Source organism: Lithobates pipiens, unplaced genomic scaffold (assembly GCF_037356315.1).
Source record: "Lithobates pipiens isolate NorthernLeopardFrog02 unplaced genomic scaffold, aLitPip1_a1.2 Scaffold_23, whole genome shotgun sequence".
Taxonomy (NCBI): Eukaryota; Metazoa; Chordata; class Amphibia; order Anura; family Ranidae; genus Lithobates; species Lithobates pipiens.
In genome coordinates this window covers 20,957,765-20,977,994 of record NW_027507785.1, presented here as the reverse complement: position 1 = coordinate 20,977,994, position 20,230 = coordinate 20,957,765, and the positions used below count along the sequence as shown (strand labels likewise).

General features: G+C 46.1%; 2 protein-coding genes across 2 annotated transcripts; one reads left to right on the top strand and one right to left on the bottom strand.

Annotated features, from left to right (window-relative positions):
- Window positions 1-2,629: 2,629 nt before the first annotated feature.
- On the bottom strand, window positions 2,630-5,193 carry LOC143927256 (heat shock 70 kDa protein-like). Its single transcript, XM_077451257.1, has one exon. It carries the CDS (start codon window positions 4,965-4,967, stop codon window positions 3,036-3,038), a length of 1,932 nt encoding a protein of 643 aa, XP_077307383.1. The 5' UTR covers window positions 4,968-5,193; the 3' UTR covers window positions 2,630-3,035.
- A 9,301-nt stretch (window positions 5,194-14,494) lies between these two features.
- On the top strand, window positions 14,495-16,859 carry LOC143927255 (heat shock 70 kDa protein-like). Its single transcript, XM_077451256.1, has one exon. The coding sequence runs from the start codon at window positions 14,720-14,722 to the stop codon at window positions 16,649-16,651; it is 1,932 nt and encodes a 643-aa protein (XP_077307382.1). The 5' UTR covers window positions 14,495-14,719; the 3' UTR covers window positions 16,652-16,859.
- The last annotated feature ends 3,371 nt before the right edge of the window (window positions 16,860-20,230 follow it).

Here is a 20,230-nt window from a genome sequence, read left to right as displayed (position 1 = left end):
CGTGGCCATACACACCATACATTCCAATAGGAATAATCAATATATAGTCAACACCCCATTCTATCAATATGCTATGCACTGGGATATGGGACTGTAGGTATTAGGTATAGGGTGCTACAAGCTATAGGTGTAGGGCAGTGGTGGCCCATCCATTAGGGGTACACGGGCGCCGCCTCCCCTATCCATGCGTCCAGCCCCTAATCTATATACAGGGCGCCGGATGTATGGATTCCAATGGGAGGGTGTTTGTTTTTTTTGAAGCACGTGATTAGAGCCAGAGGCATAGTTGCCAACTGTCCCGAATTTTGCGGTACATTCCCGCGATTAGGACATTTGTCCCGAATAAATTTTGTCCCGGGAAATGTCCCGCGAAATTCGGTTTGTCCTGGGAAATTGAATTTCCCGTTTTTTTGCCGCCGCCGGATGCTTTTTTTGCCGCCATTTTTAAGAAGACCAGAAGTTGGTCTACACCTGTGGCACCGCCCACCCCCGCTGCTAGTGTGTGTTTGTGTCAGTGAGTGTAAAGGGCGGTGAGCGGCGCCACAGTTAAATGTCTGCGCGCGGCAATGCCGGCGGCATGTCGGGGGCCAGTCTACAATGTGGATGTCGGGGCGGGGGCCATTCGGATGTCGGGGGCCAGTCGGATGTCGGGGGCCAGTGACAGTCATGGTATGTGGATGTCGGGGGCCAGTCTGTGAATGTGGGGGCCAGTGGTATGTCGGGGGCCAGTGACAGTCATGGTATGTGAATGTGGGGGCCAGTCTGTGAATGTGGGGGCCAGTCTGTGAATGTGCGGGGCCAGTCTGTGAATGTGGGGGCAAGTCTGTGGATGTGGGGGGCCAGTCTGTGGATGTGGGGGCCAGTCTGTGAATGTGGGGGCCAGTGGTATGTCGGGGGCCAGTCTGTGAATGTGGGGGCCAGTCTGTGGATGTGGGGGCCAGTCTGTGAATGTGGGGGCCAGTGGTATGTCGGGGCCAGTCTGTGAATGTGGGGGCCAGTCTGTGGATGTGGGGGCCAGTCTGTGGATGTGGGTGCCAGTCTGTGAATGTGGGGGCCAGTCTGTGAATGTGGGGGCCAGTCGTATGTCGGGGCCAGTCTGTGAATGTGGGGGGCCAGTCTGTGAATGTGGGGGCCAGTCTGTGGATGTGGGGGACAGTCTGTGAATGTGGGGGCCAGTCGTATGTCGGGGGCCAGTCTGTGAATGTGGGGACCAGTCTGTGAATGTGGGGGCCAGTCTGTGAATGTGGGGACCAGTCTGTGAATGTGGGGGCCAGTGGTATGTCGGGGGCCAGTCTGTGAATGTAGGGGGCCAGTCTGTGAATGTGAGGGGCCAGTCTGTGGATGTGGGGGGCCAGTCTGTGGATGTGGGGGCCAGTCTGTGAATGTGGGGGGCCAGTCTGTGGATGTCGGGGGCCAGTTGTATGTTGGGGGCCAGTCTGTGGATGTTGGGGGCCAGTGGTATGTCGGGGGCCAGTCTGGAGATGTGGGGGCCGGTCTATGGAGTATGTGGGGGCCGGTCTGTGGAGTATGTGGGGGCAGGTCTGTGCAGGATGTGGGGGGGTGGTCTGTGGACGTGGGGGGGGGGTGGTCTGTGGATGTCAGAGGGGCACCAGATGTAAGGAGGGGCTCCGCTGATGGACACAGATGTGAGGAAGGTAACTCTGATGGGGCACCTGATGTAAGGACAGACTCCGCTTGGGACACCTGATGGCATCTAGTGGCAGGCAATGTGGCTAGTGACGCGCTCATGGCTCCCACTGATTCAGCATTATGGTGAGTTGAATGATTTAATTTTATATTACAATGTAATAATAGAAATAATGCGCTTCAATCATCCTGACACCATAACAATCATGGCGCCGGGATGATTGAAGCGCCAACACCAGGCATTTGGAGTATCTTTATCTGCTGATTGTCAAACTCTGGAAAACACATATTGCTATTGTGGTGTAGGATCGGGGGGGCTGCTGTCCCTCCTTTCCCTCTCCATCCCGCATTCATCTCAGGCTCTAACCACACCCATTTGAGCCACGCCCCATGTAAGCCACACCCACTATCTTACGTAAACCCCGCCCATTCTTCGCCACGGCGCGCTGCGCGCACCACATTTTTCCTTTTCCTATGCCACACCCATAAACACATGCCCCCGCCCCCTAATTATACCACAACTCCCCCCACTGCCAAAAAAGTGTCCCGATTTTTTTTTTTACAATGTTGGCAACTATGTCAGAGGCTCTAATAGGCTTAAACAAAATGGCGAGAGCCTCAAGCCCACCCAGTTGTGTGACAATAGCGAATGAATATTCGCTATTGTAACACTGATTCTCATCCCAGCCAATCAGGAAACAGGTCGTGAGAGAGGATTCTGGGAGGAATATTAATGAATACAGCTACAATAACTTTTCTATCAGCCCCTGGTTCAGCTTTAGATTCCTGTTATTATATCTTTAACACACATTCTGTAGTATTTAATATTATGAAAGCTCTGCGTAAATTGTCAGCACTATATAAGTTCCTATAATAAAAAAATAAATAAAATGAATAAATATATACATAAATAAATCTAACACTTTAAGGGATCTTCATTGGGTTTCTCCATTGATTTAAATTGTAAATTTCAGAGACGCAATTATTTATAAAACATTATCTTTTTATTAAAATAAAAAAAGCACTTTAACAAAAGTATATAACACCCATCACAATCATGTATACATATAACGTGCCATCATTTCATTTTTCACATCACAAATTAGCACCTGAATAAATAAATGAAATAGCTAAAATAATATTTTCATCCCAATGAGTCCTGCTCATTTACCCGAATCCCTGACAAGTCCTTTGTGAGTAATTGTAGTGATTTATATGTATTTTTCAGTTTTTACTCCCAATCTTCAGTGCTGCTCAGTCAGTCTCAAAGTTCACATACATTTCCTTGAAGTGTAAATGTGATACAGATTTTTTTATCCAACCTGTCAAAATGTGTTCAGACCCAAAGTTCACATACAAATTCCTTTGGAGTAAGCACCATGCAGTCTTTAATCCACCTCTTCAATGGTAGGTCCGGGGTTGCAGCCCTGTCTGGCCTGAGTACTGCAGCTGGCTCCTGGCATCCCACCGCCTGCTGCCCCTTGGTACAATCTGGAGATGATAGGGTTACATACCCTCTCCAGCTCCTTCTGCTGGTGGAGGTACTCCTCTTTCTCAGCCAGCTGGTTCTTGTCCAGCCATGACAGGACCTCATTACACTTATCCACAATGGCCTTCTTATCTGATGCACTCATTTTGTCCTTGATATTGTCATCCTCCACTGTGCTCTTCAGATTGAAGACATAGGACTCCAGAGAGTTCTTAGCAGCAACCCTCTCCCTCTGAATATCATCGTCCGCCTTGTACCTTTCTGCCTCCTGCACCATCTTCTCTATTTCCTCTTTGCTCAGTCTGCCCTTGTCATTGGTGATGGTGATTTTGTTCTGCTTTCCTGAGCTTTTGTCCAAAGCAGACACATTGAGGATTCCGTTGGCATCAATGTCAAAGGTTACTTCAATTTGTGGCTCTCCACGTGGAGCTGGAGGAATGCCAGTCAGTTCAAACTTCCCCAGGAGGTTGTTGTCTTTTGTCATTGCTCTCTCACCCTCAAAGACCTGGATGAGGACACCTGGCTGGCTGTCAGAGTAGGTGCTGAAGATCTGTGTCTGCTTGGTGGGGATGGTGGTGTTGCGTTTGATGAGTACAGTCATCACCCCTCCGGCTGTTTCTAGACCAAGAGAGAGCGGGGCCACATCCAGCAGGAGCAGATCCTGGACCTTCTCAGACTTGTCACCAGTCAGGATGGCAGCTTGTACAGCGGCTCCATAGGCGACAGCTTCATCAGGGTTGATGCTCTTGTTTAGCTCCTTCCCATTGAAGAAGTCTTGAAGGAGTTTCTGCACCTTGGGAATACGTGTAGAGCCTCCAACCAGAACAATGTCATTAATCTGAGACTTGTCCAGCTTGGCATCTCTCAGGGCCTTCTCAACGGGGTCAAGGGTTCCCCTGAAGAGATCTGAACAAAGTTCCTCAAAGCGAGCCCTGGTGATGGAAGTGTAGAAGTCAATGCCCTCATACAGAGAGTCAATCTCAATGCTGGCCTGGGTGCTGGAGGACAGGGTGCGCTTGGCTCTCTCGCAAGCTGTTCTGAGCCTCCTCAGAGCTCTCTTATTCTGGCTGATGTCTTTCTTGTGCTTGCGCTTAAATTCTTCCACAAAGTGGTTCACCATTCGGTTGTCAAAGTCTTCTCCACCCAGATGGGTGTCACCTGCTGTAGCCTTCACCTCAAAGACCCCTTCATCAATAGTGAGGATGGAGACGTCAAATGTGCCACCTCCCAGGTCAAAGATCAGGATGTTGCGTTCACCTCGGCTTCCTTTATCCAAGCCATAAGCAATGGCAGCAGCTGTGGGCTCATTAATGATTCTCAGTACATTTAAACCAGCGATGACCCCGGCATCTTTAGTGGCTTGGCGCTGGGAGTCATTGAAATAGGCTGGCACGGTGATCACAGCGTTTCTCACAGGATGACCCAGGTACGCCTCAGCTGTTTCCTTCATCTTCAACAAGACCATGGAGGAAATTTCCTCAGGAGTGAAGGTCTTCTCTTCTCCTTTGTACTCCACCTTCACTTTGGGCTTCCCACAGTCACTCACCACCTGGAATGGCCAGTGCTTCATGTCAGACTGCACCACGTGGTCATCAAACTTCCTGCCAATCAGTCTCTTAGCATCAAAGACTGTGTTCTGTGGGTTCATGGCCACCTGGTTCTTGGCTGCATCTCCGATCAGCCTCTCTGTGTCGGTGAAGGCCACATAGCTCGGGGTGGTGCGGTTGCCCTGGTCATTGGCGATGATCTCCACCTTGCCATGCTGGAAGACGCCAACGCAGGAATAGGTCGTGCCAAGATCAATGCCAATTGCAACGTCTTTGGGCGCCATCTTCTTGCTGGTGGATGTGTAGATCTCTATATTATATCTTCTTGGGGTCAGTAGATAAAGCTGGTTCTCCTCTGCTGTGTCAGAAGATACGTCTCCTCTGTGCTGTATGGAGAACGGAGTTGTGTTCTCCTCTATGAGCTGAGCTCTGTCTTCTCTCTGGGAGTTTTACTATCTGCCTCTCTCTGTGCAGCTCAGCTCTATTTATACTCGCTGGCTCAGCTGTGAGAAAGTTCCTGACCAATCACGCACAGTCCTTAGGAAGCAGCTGGAACCTTCCAGAGACTTCCTGGAAGCATCAGCCAATCAGCACTGACCTGAGACAACTCATCAACTTTAGATGATTCCTGAATGTACAGGAATATTGGTGGCAGATCTCTGCTGTCTGGACAGACTTAACCCTTTCATGACTTGCAGCTCCTCAGTGGTCGGGATTAACCCTTTCCATTTATAACCGCTACCTAGCGGCTGAATACAATTAACCCTTTCTTGGCTAATTGATGTCTGGTGACAAGATAACCAGCAGCTCAATAAAGCGTAATACAGTTAACCTTTTCATGACTGATGATTATCTGGTAGCTAGACAGGATTAATACTCTCACAATTAACGGCTCTCATATGATTAACCCTTTATGACCAGCATCTTCTTAGTGGCTGAACACGGGTCTACTGTTTTATGACAAATGTCTCCCCAGTGGCTGGATGACATTAACCTTTCCATGACTGTCAACTCCCTGGAGGCTGAATACCATTAACCCTTTCATGACTGATGTCTTCCAGGTGGTCTGAATATTATTAACCCTTCTATGACTAACCGCTCCTTAATGGCTGAATGCAATTAACTCTTTCATTTCCTATGGGTCTGTGTTGGCTTAATAGGATTTACCTATTTATGTGGAGAGGTTTCGTTATGGCTGGGAATTATTAACCTTATAATGACTAGGGGCTCCCTATGTCTGTATATGTTTGACCCTTTTGTGGCTGTTTTTTTTGTCCATGTCCTCCCTGGTGGCAGTATACAGGCACCCAGGCATGTGATGTCTTTCCTCACTATCGACTTCATTCCAATGTCTGTGTTTTTAATTGTTTTTTTTAATGTAAGTGTCTTCCACCCTTCCCAACTATGGACCAGCTGCCTGGGCTCCCAATGGACACCAACATTCCGGTTGACGGCATCCACTAATGGAGTCATTTCCCATAGAGGTGACCTAATTTTGAGGCCATATTTAATACTACAAATGTTCCTTCAACCTTTCCAAACTATGTGCCACCAGGAAAACACTTCAGAATACCATACAATTCTACCTTCAATTCAGCGGTCAAGTCCTGGGGAAAAAGTGTGGGAACTCCCACCCAAGATCCACTCGCCCACCAAAAAAAAAAAAATTATACGCTCATATGCACGCTTCAAAAGTGGTATTTTTCATTAAATTTTTGTATTGTGTGTATGAAGCTTAACTGTTTTTCCTTAAAAAAAAACAGTCCTCAATAAACATAAATATGTTAATTCTCTGAATAATCAGCATTCATTCAATTGTGCTTCCATGCAAATGTGAACATCATGTTCTGATCTTTATTGGGGAATGTTATTTTGTATATAGAGTGTTTATGTGGTGAGTTTACACTTTTCATTGAACAGAGTTTGGATAACACAGGATTAAACGGAAAGGTCATAAATGAACTGCACATTATCTGGACAGAATGCTTGGGGAGATAGTGATGTGTTCCTGCTTAGGAGATATATGTTAGCTTGGGGGGCTGCAAACTCTGCAGGGCTCCAACACACACTCACTGCTATTCCAACCCTTCACTTATATCCACATAAACTTCCCTCCTGGCATTAAACTTTGCCAGGTATTGTGCTCGCCTGTTACATGTGGTGTGCCTGGATGCCCCCTGGTGACCCTTGGGATACTCAGGCTTATGTCACTGTTTTGCACCGGTGGACTCGATCTGTATGGCGTGCTCCCACGTTTTTTGTTTTTTGGCAATGGGTTGGCGCAGTGCAGCTCTTGTCCTGAGGGTCCCCTTTACATGATTCCCTTTGTTCTTCTTCACACACCCATTTTTTATGATCTTTTTTGCATTTTTTGTAGGGCTGTTACTGATTAAAAATTTTTTGTTCGATTAATTGATTTTTTAAAAATCAATTAATTGACTAATTTCGATTAATTATAACACACATACAGATCCAACTACTTTTAGTTGATCTCATTGCATTGCAACTCTGCATTAGTGTCACAGATCAGCTGCGGAGCTGATCTGTGTCTCACCTTTACTGCAGTGGGTCGGCTGGCATCTGTTGTTCCACTGTCAGGTGTTCAGCTCTGTGCACTCTGCAGCTATGGGTGTCGCCGTCCTTCACCTGTTGCCTAATATATGTTTCCTTCCTGCTACTTTCTGTCCAGCCCCTCATGTGCTTCTCTATTTAAATCCCTTCCTAACCAGCCACCATTGCTTGAGCAATGTTTGTTTCTGAAGCTCCCCTGTGTAACCTGTTTTACCTGACTTCTCGTGAACTGATCTTTTGTGTACCGACCCGGCTTGTTCTGATTACGTTCTCTGCAGCCCACCCTGTACTTCCCTAGCGAGCAGGGTGAACCTGGGGGTCGTGACCTGGGGTCAGCACGCAACTAAGTCCAAACCTTCGTGAGAGGGTCCCTGATAGAACACCGGCTGACTCTTAGATTCCACGCCCTGGGGGATCCCGTGTCACCTGCTCGTCTGTGGGTTCACTGTAAGTAGTACCGTGACAGTTTGCTCAAGCCACGAGCGTCTCTGAGAATTGGCCATTGACCGAGGATCAAATGCAACATCTAGTTCAGAGACTTAACTCCCAGCAAGCTAATCAAGAGCAAATAATGCTGGTTCTCCAGGATCTTGCCTCTCGTCTGGATCGTCTGCAACTCGCTGCAACTTCAGTTGCTCCGGTCTTACCTGCTGCACCTGGCAATCCCTGCCTGCATCTGCCGTCGCCACCTCGGTTCTCTGGTGATCCTAAGGCTTGTCAGGGCTTCATTAATCAGTGTTCCATCCACTTCGAACTTTCCAGCCACCATTTTACAACTGATCGCACCAAAGTCGCATATATCATCTCTTTCCTCTCCGATGATGCTTTAGCTTGGGCCTCTCCACTCTGGGAATCACATGCTCCTATTACCTCTGACCTCCAGCTCTTTTTGGATGCATTTCGGAAAACATTTGATGAGCCCAGCAGAGTGTCTTCATCTGCTGGGGCCTTCCTTCGTCTTTGTCAGCAAGAAATGACAGTCAGTCAATACGCAGTTCGATTCCGTACACTGGCCGCTGAACTCAAATGGAATAATGAGGCCCTTACTTCTACCTTCTGGCAAGGCCTATCTGACCGTGTGAAGGATGAACTCGCTGGATGCACCATTCCCACCACATTGGATGACTTAATCGCATTGAGCATTCAAATTGACATTCGCTTCCAGGAGCGATTTCTGGAGAAATCCAGATCCAGTCATCCCCCTGCTGGCCGTCCAGCACAGGTAGTCCAAAGACCGGTGCAATCCTCTCCGCCTTCTATCTCTCACGTGTTGGAAGAACCTATGCAGCTTGGGCGAACCCGCCTCACTCCTGAGGAAAGTGGCCGACGCATGGGACTGGGTTTTGTGCCTTTACTGTGGCGATATAGGACATCTTTTGAACTCCTGTCCAGTCCGTCCGGGAAACTCCAGGGCCTAGGTCACTCGGAGGGAGGTGATCTAGATCCGTTAATTTTCCTCGCTTCCCTCGTTTCACCCTTTCTGTGGCTATCCACTGGGCTCAGAATGCCCCTCTGCATACGTGGATTCTGGTGCAGCTGGGAATTTCATTGAACAATCTTTAGATTCCGAGTTGGGCATCTCCTTTGTTGCCTTAGCTATACCCCTCTCCGTGACCGCAGTAGACGGCTCCTTCTTGCCTATGAGTCCAATCCGGTTTAAAACCTCTCCTATAGAGTTACGCATTGGGGCTTTGCATAGTGAGGAGATTTCTTTCCTAATATTGCCTAAATCCTCCAGTCCCATCATCCTGGGCCTTCCATGGTTGCAGAAACACTCCCCGCATCTTGACTGGAATTCTGGACAAGTATTGGCTTGGAGTCCTCCATGCCAGCAACAATGTATTTCCAAAGTGCTACCTCCTCCTTCCATTCCTCTTGCAGAGACCTCCACAACTCCCATGTTGCCTGCCCAATATCAGTCCATCCGAGATGTTTTCTGCAAAAAGTCCGCCGATCGCCTTCCTCCTCATAGAGACTTTGACTGCTCCATTGAGCTTTTACCTGGGACCTCTCCTCCCCGTTGCGAGTCTACCCTCTATCTATCCCCGAGACACAAGCCATGTCTGAATACATTCGGGAAAACCTGCAAAAGGGTTTCATCAAGAAATCTAAGTCACCTGCTGGAGCCAGGTTTTTCTTTTGTAGCGAAAAAAGATGGTTCACTCCGTCCATGCATCGACTACAGGGGTCTTAACGCCATCACCGTGAAGAACCGATACCCTCTTCCTTTAATTTCCGAACTCTTTGACAGACTGCAAGGTTCTCATGTCTTTACTAAATTGGATCTTAGAGGGGCCTACAATTTAATAAGAATCTGGGAAGAAGACGAATGGATGACCGCCTTTAACACCAGGGATGGACATTATGAGTATCTTGTGATGCCCTTCGGCTTATACAATGCCCCAGCGGTGTTCCAAAATTTTGTTAACAAATCTTTCGCGACCTTCTGTATGTCTGTGTTATTTTATATCTGGATGATCTTCTTATTTTCTCACCAGACTTACCTACCCATCGTCTTCATGTAAAAACTGTGCTACAGCGTCTACGGGATAATTGTCTATATGCAAAATTGGAGAAGTGTCTATTTGAACAAACACAAGTTCCATTTCTGGGCTATATAATCTCGTCACAAGGCCTCCTCATGGACCCAGCCAAACTTCGGGCCATCTCCGAGTGGCCCCAGCCCTCTGATCTTAAAGCCACCCAACGCTTTTTGGGCTTCACCAATTACTACGGCCAATTCATTCGTAACTACTCCACCTTGGTGGCTCCTATTACATCTCTCACCCGCAAAGGTGTAAATGCTTGGCTCTGGTCCCCTGAAGCCATTGAAGCTTTCCGCAAACTCAAGGCAGCCTTCCTCTCCGCCCCTATTCTTATACGCCCGGACATTACTAAACCCTTTTCTTTGGAGGTAGATGCCTTTTCTGTAGGAGTCGGTGCCGTCCTACTCCAAGCTCAGCAGGGCAAGTCTCAACCTTGCGGATTCTTTTCAAAGAAGTTTTCTGATGCTGAGAAAAACGATACCATTGGGAACCGTGAGCTACTCGCTATTAAACTAACTCTTCAAGAATGGCAACATCTTCTAGAGGGTTCTCCCCATTGTATTACCATCTATACTCATCATAAAAATCTTCAGTATTTACAATCTGCAAAACGCTTGAACCCACGTCAAGCTCGCTGGGCCCTCTTTTTCGCCCGCTTCAACTTTAACATTACTTTCCATCCAGGTGCCAAGAACCTTCAAGCCGATGCCTTGTCCAGGTCATTTGATGTCAATGATTCTGAGAATCACCTAGATCCTGGTCCCATCATTCCTCCGCATCGTAATCTAGCCACCACTCAGCTCCAGTCTACGCAGCCTCCTCCTGGTAAAACTTTTGTAGCTCCTGCACTTCGTCCCAAACTCCTTGCTTGGGCACATGACTCCAAGTTCTCTGGACTTCCTGGCATACCTCGTACTTGTGATCTTCTTCAGTGTCATTATTGGTGGCCTTCTCTTCGTAAGGATTTCAAGGAATACATTCAAGCTTGTACGATTTGTGTACTTTCCAAATCTTCCACGTCCGCCCCTGCTGGGTTGCTTTTGCCCTTACCAGTGCCCGATGTACCTTGGCATTGTATTGCCATGGATTTTATCTCAGATCTGCCTCCCTCAACAGGTTCCACAGTCATCTGGGTAGTGGTGGATTGGTTCTCAAAAATGTGTCACTTGATTCCTCTCCCAGGCCTACCTTCTGCTCCCAGTCTTGCCAAAACTTTCATTAAGGAGATCTTTCGTCTTCATGGGATGCCTTCCCATATCATCTCTGACAGAGGAGTTCAATTTACTGCTCGGTTTTGGAGAGCCTTGGCCAGCTCCTTTGGGATTAAATTGGATTTTTCATCTGCCTTTCATCCCCAGTCCAATGGGAAAACGGAACGTGTCAATCAAAATGTAGAACATTTTCTCCGTGCCTTCATTTCAGCCCACTAAGATGACTGGGTGGACCTTTTGCACTGGGCAGAGTTTGCCTTAAACCATCACGCCAATGCCAGTTCTGGAAAATCTCCTTTCTTCACAGTTTATGGGCAGCATCCATCTGTTCCCTTTCCTGTTCCCATTTCTCCTGTGGTACCAGCAGCAGCTGAGACCCAAAGGTCCTTCAACTCAATCTGGAAAGAAGTCTCTGGGAATCTTCATCTAGCTGCTTCCAGGCATAAAACGGCGGCAGATCGTCATCGCCGTCCGGCTCCTAAGTTCCTGCCTGGTGATAGAGTTTGGCTCTCTACCAAGCACATCTGACTCCGAGTACCCTCCCTGAAATTTGCCCCTCGCTTCATTGGTCCATTTCCTATTCTCCGCCAGATCAATCCAGTGGCTTTCAAGCTCCGTCTATCCTCTCATCTCAGGATACCCAACACCTTCCATGTCTCCCTGCTCAGGCCACTGGTCCTCAATCGCTTCTATCGCCCTTCTTCTCACCCCGCTCCTGTGGCTGATATCTCGGATCAGTATGAGATTAAATTAATATTGGACTCCAAGTACTCCCGGGGGAGGCTATTCTATCTCATTGATTGGAAGGGCTATGGTCCGGAGGAGAGGTCTTGGGTCCCTGCCACCGATGTCTCTGCCCCATGTCTGGTGACCAGATTCCATCAGAAATTTCCCTCCAAGCCAGCCCCCATACGTGTAGGGAGGCCTCGTAAGAGGGGGGGGGTACTGTCACAGATCAGCTGTGGAGCTGATCTGTGTCTCACCTTTAATGCAGTGGGTCGGCTGGCATCTGTTGTTCCACTGTCAGGTGTTCAGCTCTGTGCACTCTACAGCTATGGGTGTCGCCGCCCTTCACCTGTTGCCTAATATATGTTTCCTTCCTGCTACTTCCTGTCCAGCCCCTCATGTGCTTCTCTATTTAAATCCCTTCCTAACCAGCCACCATTGTTTGAGCAACGTTTATTTCTGAAGCTCCCCTGTGTAACCTGTTTTACCTGACTTCTCGTGAACTGATCTTTTGTGTACCGACCCGGCTTGTTCTGATTACATTGTCTACAGCCCACCCTGACCTTGGCTTACTATCTGGCCCTCCTTGCTTCATCCATCCATCCTTGTCTACAGTGTCTTCTGGTACTTCCCTAGCGAGCAGGATGAACCCGGGGGTTGTGACCTGGGGTCAACACGCAGCTAAGTCCAAACCTTCGTGAGAGGGTCCCTGGTGGAACACCGACTGACTCTTAGATTCCACGCCCTGGGGGATCCCGTGTCACCTGCTCACCTGTGGGTTCACTGTAAGAAGTAACGTGACAATTAGTCAGTGGTAAATGTGGTATACACTATATACAATCACCCGACACTAGTTAGTTTCCACAATCCATGACTTAACTTCACAGTTCACACAAATACGTTTTAAATTCAAACTGTAGCACTGACGTAAGTCATTTTTTTTCCACAGTAGCGGGACAATCCCTCCACCTCCGGTCTAACTAATCACTCTCACCTTAAGGCACGGAGTCCTGTGCAAACAGGTGGTCATGCAAGAGGGTATCAAAAGGGTTAACACGGACCATAAACTTCTCTCACGTCTCCTTAGATCTCACCAAGTATGCCAGGTCATGGGTAGAAAGAAAAGATCTAAGTGCTCACCGCTTAAGTATAAGATTTAATTTTTGTGTTCAAACACAAACTACTCACATAAAGATGATAAAAACACATCATGTAAAGCCAACAATCATGTTAGTTCCATAGGGCACCGTCATGCGTAGCTCCTTCCCCGTACGCGTTACGTTCAATCAGAACTTCAACCTCACCAGACTCCTCCCCCCTTCCCTTCGTTAGCAGACGGAGGCACTTGGGGAACGGGAGTCCAGTGGTGTCGATGTCTGTGAGGTCACCGGATCTCCGACGGAACTCCCTGAAGACCCGGAATGTCAGCGGAGAGGTGAGTACCGATCAAAAGAATTGTGATCGATCAAAAAAAATTATCGATTAATCCAGGAAGTAATCTTTAATTTCCTCAGCCCTAATTTTTTGGTATCTAATTAGTTTCATAATACTCGGTGGTTGCCATGGTGATCATTGAGGATACCTTTTCATTATGTCCATTTCACTGAGACGCTATACTCACACTACTTCCGGGCGTCACAAGTCATCCACTCGCCTTGCCCTTAGTCGTGGTGAGATGACATCATTGCGTTATTTCACGAGATGAAATTATTCACGGACACCACTAAACATCACTTATGGCAGTCGTATCGACAAATGTGCATGTGCTGGCGCTTTTTAAAGTGTGCAGACGGTGCCGGTCAGTACAGACTTGCCTCTCAGGACTAACAACATCCTAGCCATTTGTGCGTATATACCTATCCCAGGTAAGTGAAAACTATTTATTTTTGCCATTCTTTCTGTCTGCTTTCTTCATGTACTCAAACGATATCCTGGGAAGGTGAAAAAAGGCATCACATGCCTGGGTGCCTGTATACTGCCACCAGGGAGGGCATGGACAAAACAAACAGCCACAAAAGGGTCAAACATATACAGACATTGGGAGCCCCTAGTCATTATAGGGTTAATAATTCCCAGCCATAAGGAAACCTCTCCACATAAATAGGTAAATCCTATCCAGCCAACACAGACCCATAGGAAATGAAAGAGTTAATTGCATTCAGCCATTAAGGAGGGGTTAGTCATAGAAGGGTTAATAATATTCAGGCCACCTGGGAGACATCAGTCATGAAAGAGTTAATGGTATTCAGCCTCCAGGGAGTTGACAGTCATGGAAGGGTTAATGTCATCCAGCCACTGGGGAGACATTTGTCATAAAACAGTAGACCCGTGTTCAGCCACTAAGAAGATGCTGGTCATAAAGGGTTAATCATATGAGAGCCATTAATTGTGAGAGTATTGATCCTGTCTAGCTACCAGATAATCATCAGTCATGAAAAGGTTAACTGTATTACGCTTTTTTGAGCTGCTGGTTATCTTGTCACCAGGCAGCAATTAGCCAAGAAAGGGTTAATTGTATTCAGCCGCTAGGTAGCGGTTATAAATGGAAAGGGTTAATCCCGACCACCGAGGAGCTGCAAGTCATGAAAGGGTTAACTCTGTCCAGACAGCAGAGATCTGCCCCCAACGTTCCTGTACATTCAGGAATCATCTAAAGACGTTGTCTCAGGTCAGTGCTGATTGGCTGATGCTTCCAGGAAGTCTCTGGAAGGTTCCAGCTGCTTCCTAAGGACTGTGCGTGATTGGTCAGGAACTTTCTCACAGCTGAGCCAGCGAGTATAAATAGAGCTGAGCTGCACAGAGAGAGGCAGATAGTAAAACTCCCAGAGAGAAGACAGAGCTCAGCTCATAGAGGAGAACACAACTCCGTTCTCCATACAGCACAGAGGAGACGTATCTTCTGACACAGCAGAGGAGAACCAGCTTTATCTACTGACCCCAAGAAGATATAATATAGAGATCTACACATCCACCAGCAAGAAGATGGCGCCCAAAGACGTTGCAATTGGCATTGATCTTGGCACGACCTATTCCTGCGTTGGCGTCTTCCAGCATGGCAAGGTGGAGATCATCGCCAATGACCAGGGCAACCGCACCACCCCGAGCTATGTGGCCTTCACCGACACAGAGAGGCTGATCGGAGATGCAGCCAAGAACCAGGTGGCCATGAACCCACAGAACACAGTCTTTGATGCTAAGAGACTGATTGGCAGGAAGTTTGATGACCACGTGGTGCAGTCTGACATGAAGCACTGGCCATTCCAGGTGGTGAGTGACTGTGGGAAGCCCAAAGTGAAGGTGGAGTACAAAGGAGAAGAGAAGACCTTCACTCCTGAGGAAATTTCCTCCATGGTCTTGTTGAAGATGAAGGAAACAGCTGAGGCGTACCTGGGTCATCCTGTGAGAAACGCTGTGATCACCGTGCCAGCCTATTTCAATGACTCCCAGCGCCAAGCCACTAAAGATGCCGGGGTCATCGCTGGTTTAAATGTACTGAGAATCATTAATGAGCCCACAGCTGCTGCCATTGCTTATGGATTGGATAAAGGAAGCCGAGGTGAACGCAACATCCTGATCTTTGACCTGGGAGGTGGCACATTTGACGTCTCCATCCTCACTATTGATGAAGGGGTCTTTGAGGTGAAGGCTACAGCAGGTGACACCCATCTGGGTGGAGAAGACTTTGACAACCGAATGGTGAACCACTTTGTGGAAGAATTTAAGCGCAAGCACAAGAAAGACATCAGCCAGAATAAGAGAGCTCTGAGGAGGCTCAGAACAGCTTGCGAGAGAGCCAAGCGCACCCTGTCCTCCAGCACCCAGGCCAGCATTGAGATTGACTCTTTGTATGAGGGCATTGACTTCTACACTTCCATCACCAGGGCTCGCTTTGAGGAACTTTGTTCAGATCTCTTCAGGGGAACCCTTGACCCAGTTGAAAAGGCCCTGAGAGATGCCAAGCTGGACAAGTCTCAGATTAATGACATTGTTCTGGTTGGAGGCTCTACACGTATTCCCAAGGTACAGAAACTCCTTCAAGACTTCTTCAATGGGAAGGAGCTAAACAAGAGCATCAACCCTGATGAAGCTGTCGCCTATGGAGCCGCTGTACAAGCTGCCATCCTGACTGGTGACAAGTCTGAGAAGGTCCAGGATCTGCTCCTGCTGGATGTGGCCCCGCTCTCTCTTGGTCTAGAAACAGCCGGAGGGGTGATGACTGTACTCATCAAACGCAACACCACCATCCCCACCAAGCAGACACAGATCTTCAGCACCTACTCTGACAACCAGCCAGGTGTCCTCATCCAGGTCTTTGAGGGTGAGAGAGCAATGACAAAAGACAACAACCTCCTGGGGAAGTTTGAACTGACTGGCATTCCTCCAGCTCCACGTGGAGTGCCACAAATTGAAGTAACCTTTGACATTGATGCCAACGGAATCCTCAATGTGTCTGCTTTGGACAAAAGCTCAGGAAAGCAGAACAAAATCACCATCACCAATGACAAGGGCAGACTGAGCAAAGAGGAAATAGAGAAGATGGTGCAGGAGGCAGAAAGGTACAAGGCGGACGATGATATTCAGAGGGAGAGGGTTGCTGCTAAGAACTCTCTGGAGTCCTATGTCTTCAATCTGAAGAGCACAGTGGAGGATGACAATATCAAGGACAAAATGAGTGCATCAGATAAGAAGGCCATTGTGGATAAGTGTAATGAGGTCCTGTCATGGCTGGACAAGAACCAGCTGGCTGAGAAAGAGGAGTACCTCCACCAGCAGAAGGAGCTGGAGAGGGTATGTAACCCTATCATCTCCAGATTGTACCAAGGGGCAGCAGGCGGTGGGATGCCAGGAGCCAGCTGCAGTACTCAGGCCAGACAGGGCTGCAACCCCGGACCTACCATTGAAGAGGTGGATTAAAGACTGCATGGTGTTTATTACAGGACTTTTATGTGACTTTTGGGAATGATCACCATTGCAGAGTTAGATTAAGGACAGTATAACATTAAAAATATAAGGACCTACGTGTAATTAATTGGACTGCACTGAAAAAAGGACTAAATGTAGCACTTAAAAAATAAAAGACATAAGCAGTGGATAATCAGGGAGAGTGTTTTTTGCAGGTCATCAAACACATCAAGCAAAATATATTTTACAATTTTAGTAAAAAAAAAAAAAAATTCTATGTTTATGTCCGTTGTATATATGGTAATTGCTATTTTTCTTAATAAATATTTAAATTTTTTTTAAAAAAATGTTTTTTTTTATTTTTATGCTAAATCTACATATATTTGCAGCATTTTCAGTGTAATATTGGTTATTAACTTTATAGGAGATAAAATAACTCTTTAACATTAGACATGTAAATTGTATCAAAATACAAATAGTATGGGGCATTATAAGATCGGTAAACTGAGTTAAGAAAAGAACATAATTTGTACTATTAGGCTATGCAAGGAGTAGGTCATTCTGCACAGATAGTTTGTGGCGTCTGTGCTCAACATCATCTTCATCTTTACTGATACTGGCTGTTTTATGTCAGAAAAAAAGAAAGAAAAGAGACTTTTCCCCTGCTGTTGTGTCCCGCTTTTAACTTGCGTACCAACACCAGGAAAAAAGAAAAGTAGCTACCTTAGGTTTCAGTGAACACATAGGACAGTGATGGCGAACCTTGGCACCCCAGATGTTTTGGAACTACATTTCCCATGATGCTCATGCACCCTGCAGTGTAGTTGAGCATCATGGGAAATGTAGTTCCAAAACATCTGGGGTGCCAAGGTTCGCCATCACTGACATAGGACATTTGATTAATATCAAAAATATTTTTATTTCTTTCTATACATAAAACAATAAACCTTAATTGAATTGCATCAATCGATCCTAGATGTTTACACAACATTAACCAAAGATGACCCAAAGATCATCCTTATCTGCACAGTTCATTCACCCTGACTTTCAACAAACAGAACCAGACATACTCATACATACAACAATAAAACAGATAGAGGCGCCTCCTATGGCCATACATGTGGTGATATACCGAGTATGATCAAATTGTACCAATAATACGCTTCTATTTGGAAGCATGAGATAAAAATCTCTCGGAAATCTGCACATGTATGGTCATCAAAGTAGCAGTAATTGGAAATGGGGATAATTATGACCAGACAACGGTCCTAATCTCTCATTAGTACCTCCATTTAACCTACATAGCAATTCTCTTTGGTTAAAATAGGAATATCTCAGGCTCGTGATTATAAAAGTCTCATGAAGATCTCTCAGTTAGTTCAGTCAATTGTTATAACTCTGAGTCTCCTTCTACTTAATCACTTGTCGCAGAGTGTAGCAAACCTGAAGCCTTCACTTTCAGCCTTTTGCAAGCAGCGGCATAAATGACAGACAATACTGAAAATGTAACAATCAATGGCAGTGAATTGAATATATTCAAATCCAGTTGTATTTAACCACTTGCAGACCGGACCATTTTGCTGGTCAAAGACCAGACCACTTTTTGCGATTCGGCACTGCGTCGCTTTAACTGACAATTGCGCGGCCGTGCGACGTGGCTCCCAAGCAAAATTTACGTCCTTTTTTCCCCACAAATAGAGCTTTCTTTTGGTGGTATTTGATCACCCCTGCGGTTTTTATTTTTTGCGCTATAAACAAAAATAGAGCGACAATTTTGAAAAAAACGCATTATTTTTTACTTTTTTTTATAATAAATATCCCCCAAAAATATATAAAAAACATTTTTTCCCTCAGTTTAGGCCAATACGTATTCTTCTACATATTTTTGGTAAAAAAAATCGCAATAAGCCATTATTGATTGGTTTGCGCAAAAGTTATAGCGTTTACAAAATAGGGATAGTTTTATAGCATTTTTATTAATAATTTTTTATTATTATTTTTTTTACTAGTAATGGCGGCGATCAGCGATTTTTATTGTGACTGCGACATTGTGGGGGACCCATCGGACATTTCTGACACATTTTTGGGACCATTGTCATTTATACAGTAATCACTGCTATATAAATGCAGTGATTCCTGTGTAAATGACACTGGCAGTGAAAGGGTTAACCAGTGGGTGGCAGTGTAGGGGTTAAGTGTTCCTAGGGGCGTGTTACTAACTGTGGGGGGGTTGGGCTTTCATTTAGTGAACACTGATCTCTGCTCCAATCACATGGAGCAGAGATCAGCGTCACTAGTTGCTAGGCAGAATGGAGAAATGTTGTTTACACAGCATTTCCTCCATTCGGCCGCTCCGTGAGACAATCGCGGGGGTCCCAACCAGCGCGGGAGCACGCCGCCGGCGGCGCGCTCCCGATAGCAGGGCGGCATTGAATATTGGACGTACCTGTACGCCAATATGCCTGCCCGTGCCATTCTGTCGACGTACATCGTCGTGCGCTGGTCGGGAAGTGGTTAAAGTGCACTATTTGTCACACCTGTCAGGCTTTCCTATGATACTGTGACTGAAAGTTCCATATATTCAGCGGTTCCAATATTGCGCTTCTATTAGGAAGCATGAGATAAAAATCTCTCGGAAATCTGCACATGTATGGTCATCATGATAGCAGTAATTGGAGCTGGGGATAATTATGACCAGTCACCAGTCCTAATCTCTCATTAGTACCTCCATTAAACCAACATTGCAATTCTCTTTAGTTGAAATAGGAATATCACAGGCTTGTGTTTATAAAAGTCTCATGAAGATCTCTCAGTTGGTTCAGTCAATTATTATAGCTCTGAGTCTCCTTCTACTTAATCACTTGCAGCCGAGTGTAGCAAACCTGAACCCGACAGATCTTCATGAGACTGTTATAATCACGAGCCTAAGATATTCCTATTTCAACCAAAGAGAATTGCTATGTAGGTTAAATGGAGGTACTAATGAGAGATTAGGACCGTTGTCTGGTCATAATTATCCCCATTTCCAATTACTGCTACTTTGATGACCATACATGTGCAGATTTCCGAGAGATTTTTATCTCATGCTTCCAAATAGAAGCGTATTATTGGTACAATTTGATCATACTCGGTATATCACCACATGTATGGCCATAGGAGGCGCCTCTATCTGTTTTATTGTTGTATGTATGAGTATGTCTGGTTCGGTTTGTTGAAAGTCAGGGTGTATGAACTGTGCCGATAAGGATGATCTTTGGGTCATCTTTGGTTAATGTTGTGTAAACATCTAGGATCGATTGATGCAATTCAATTAAGGTTTATTGTTTTATGTATAGAAAGAAATAAAAATATTTTTGATATTAATCAAATGTCCTATGTGTTCACTGAAACCTAAGGTAGCTACTTTTCTTTTCTCCTGGTGTTGGTACGCAAGTTAAAAGCGGGACACAACAGCAGGGGAAAAGTCTCTTTTCTTTCTTTTTTTCTGACTATACAGGTCCTTCTCAAAAAATTAGCATATTGTGATAAAGTTCATTATTTTCTGTAATGTACTGATAAACATTAGACTTTCATATATTTTAGATTCATTAC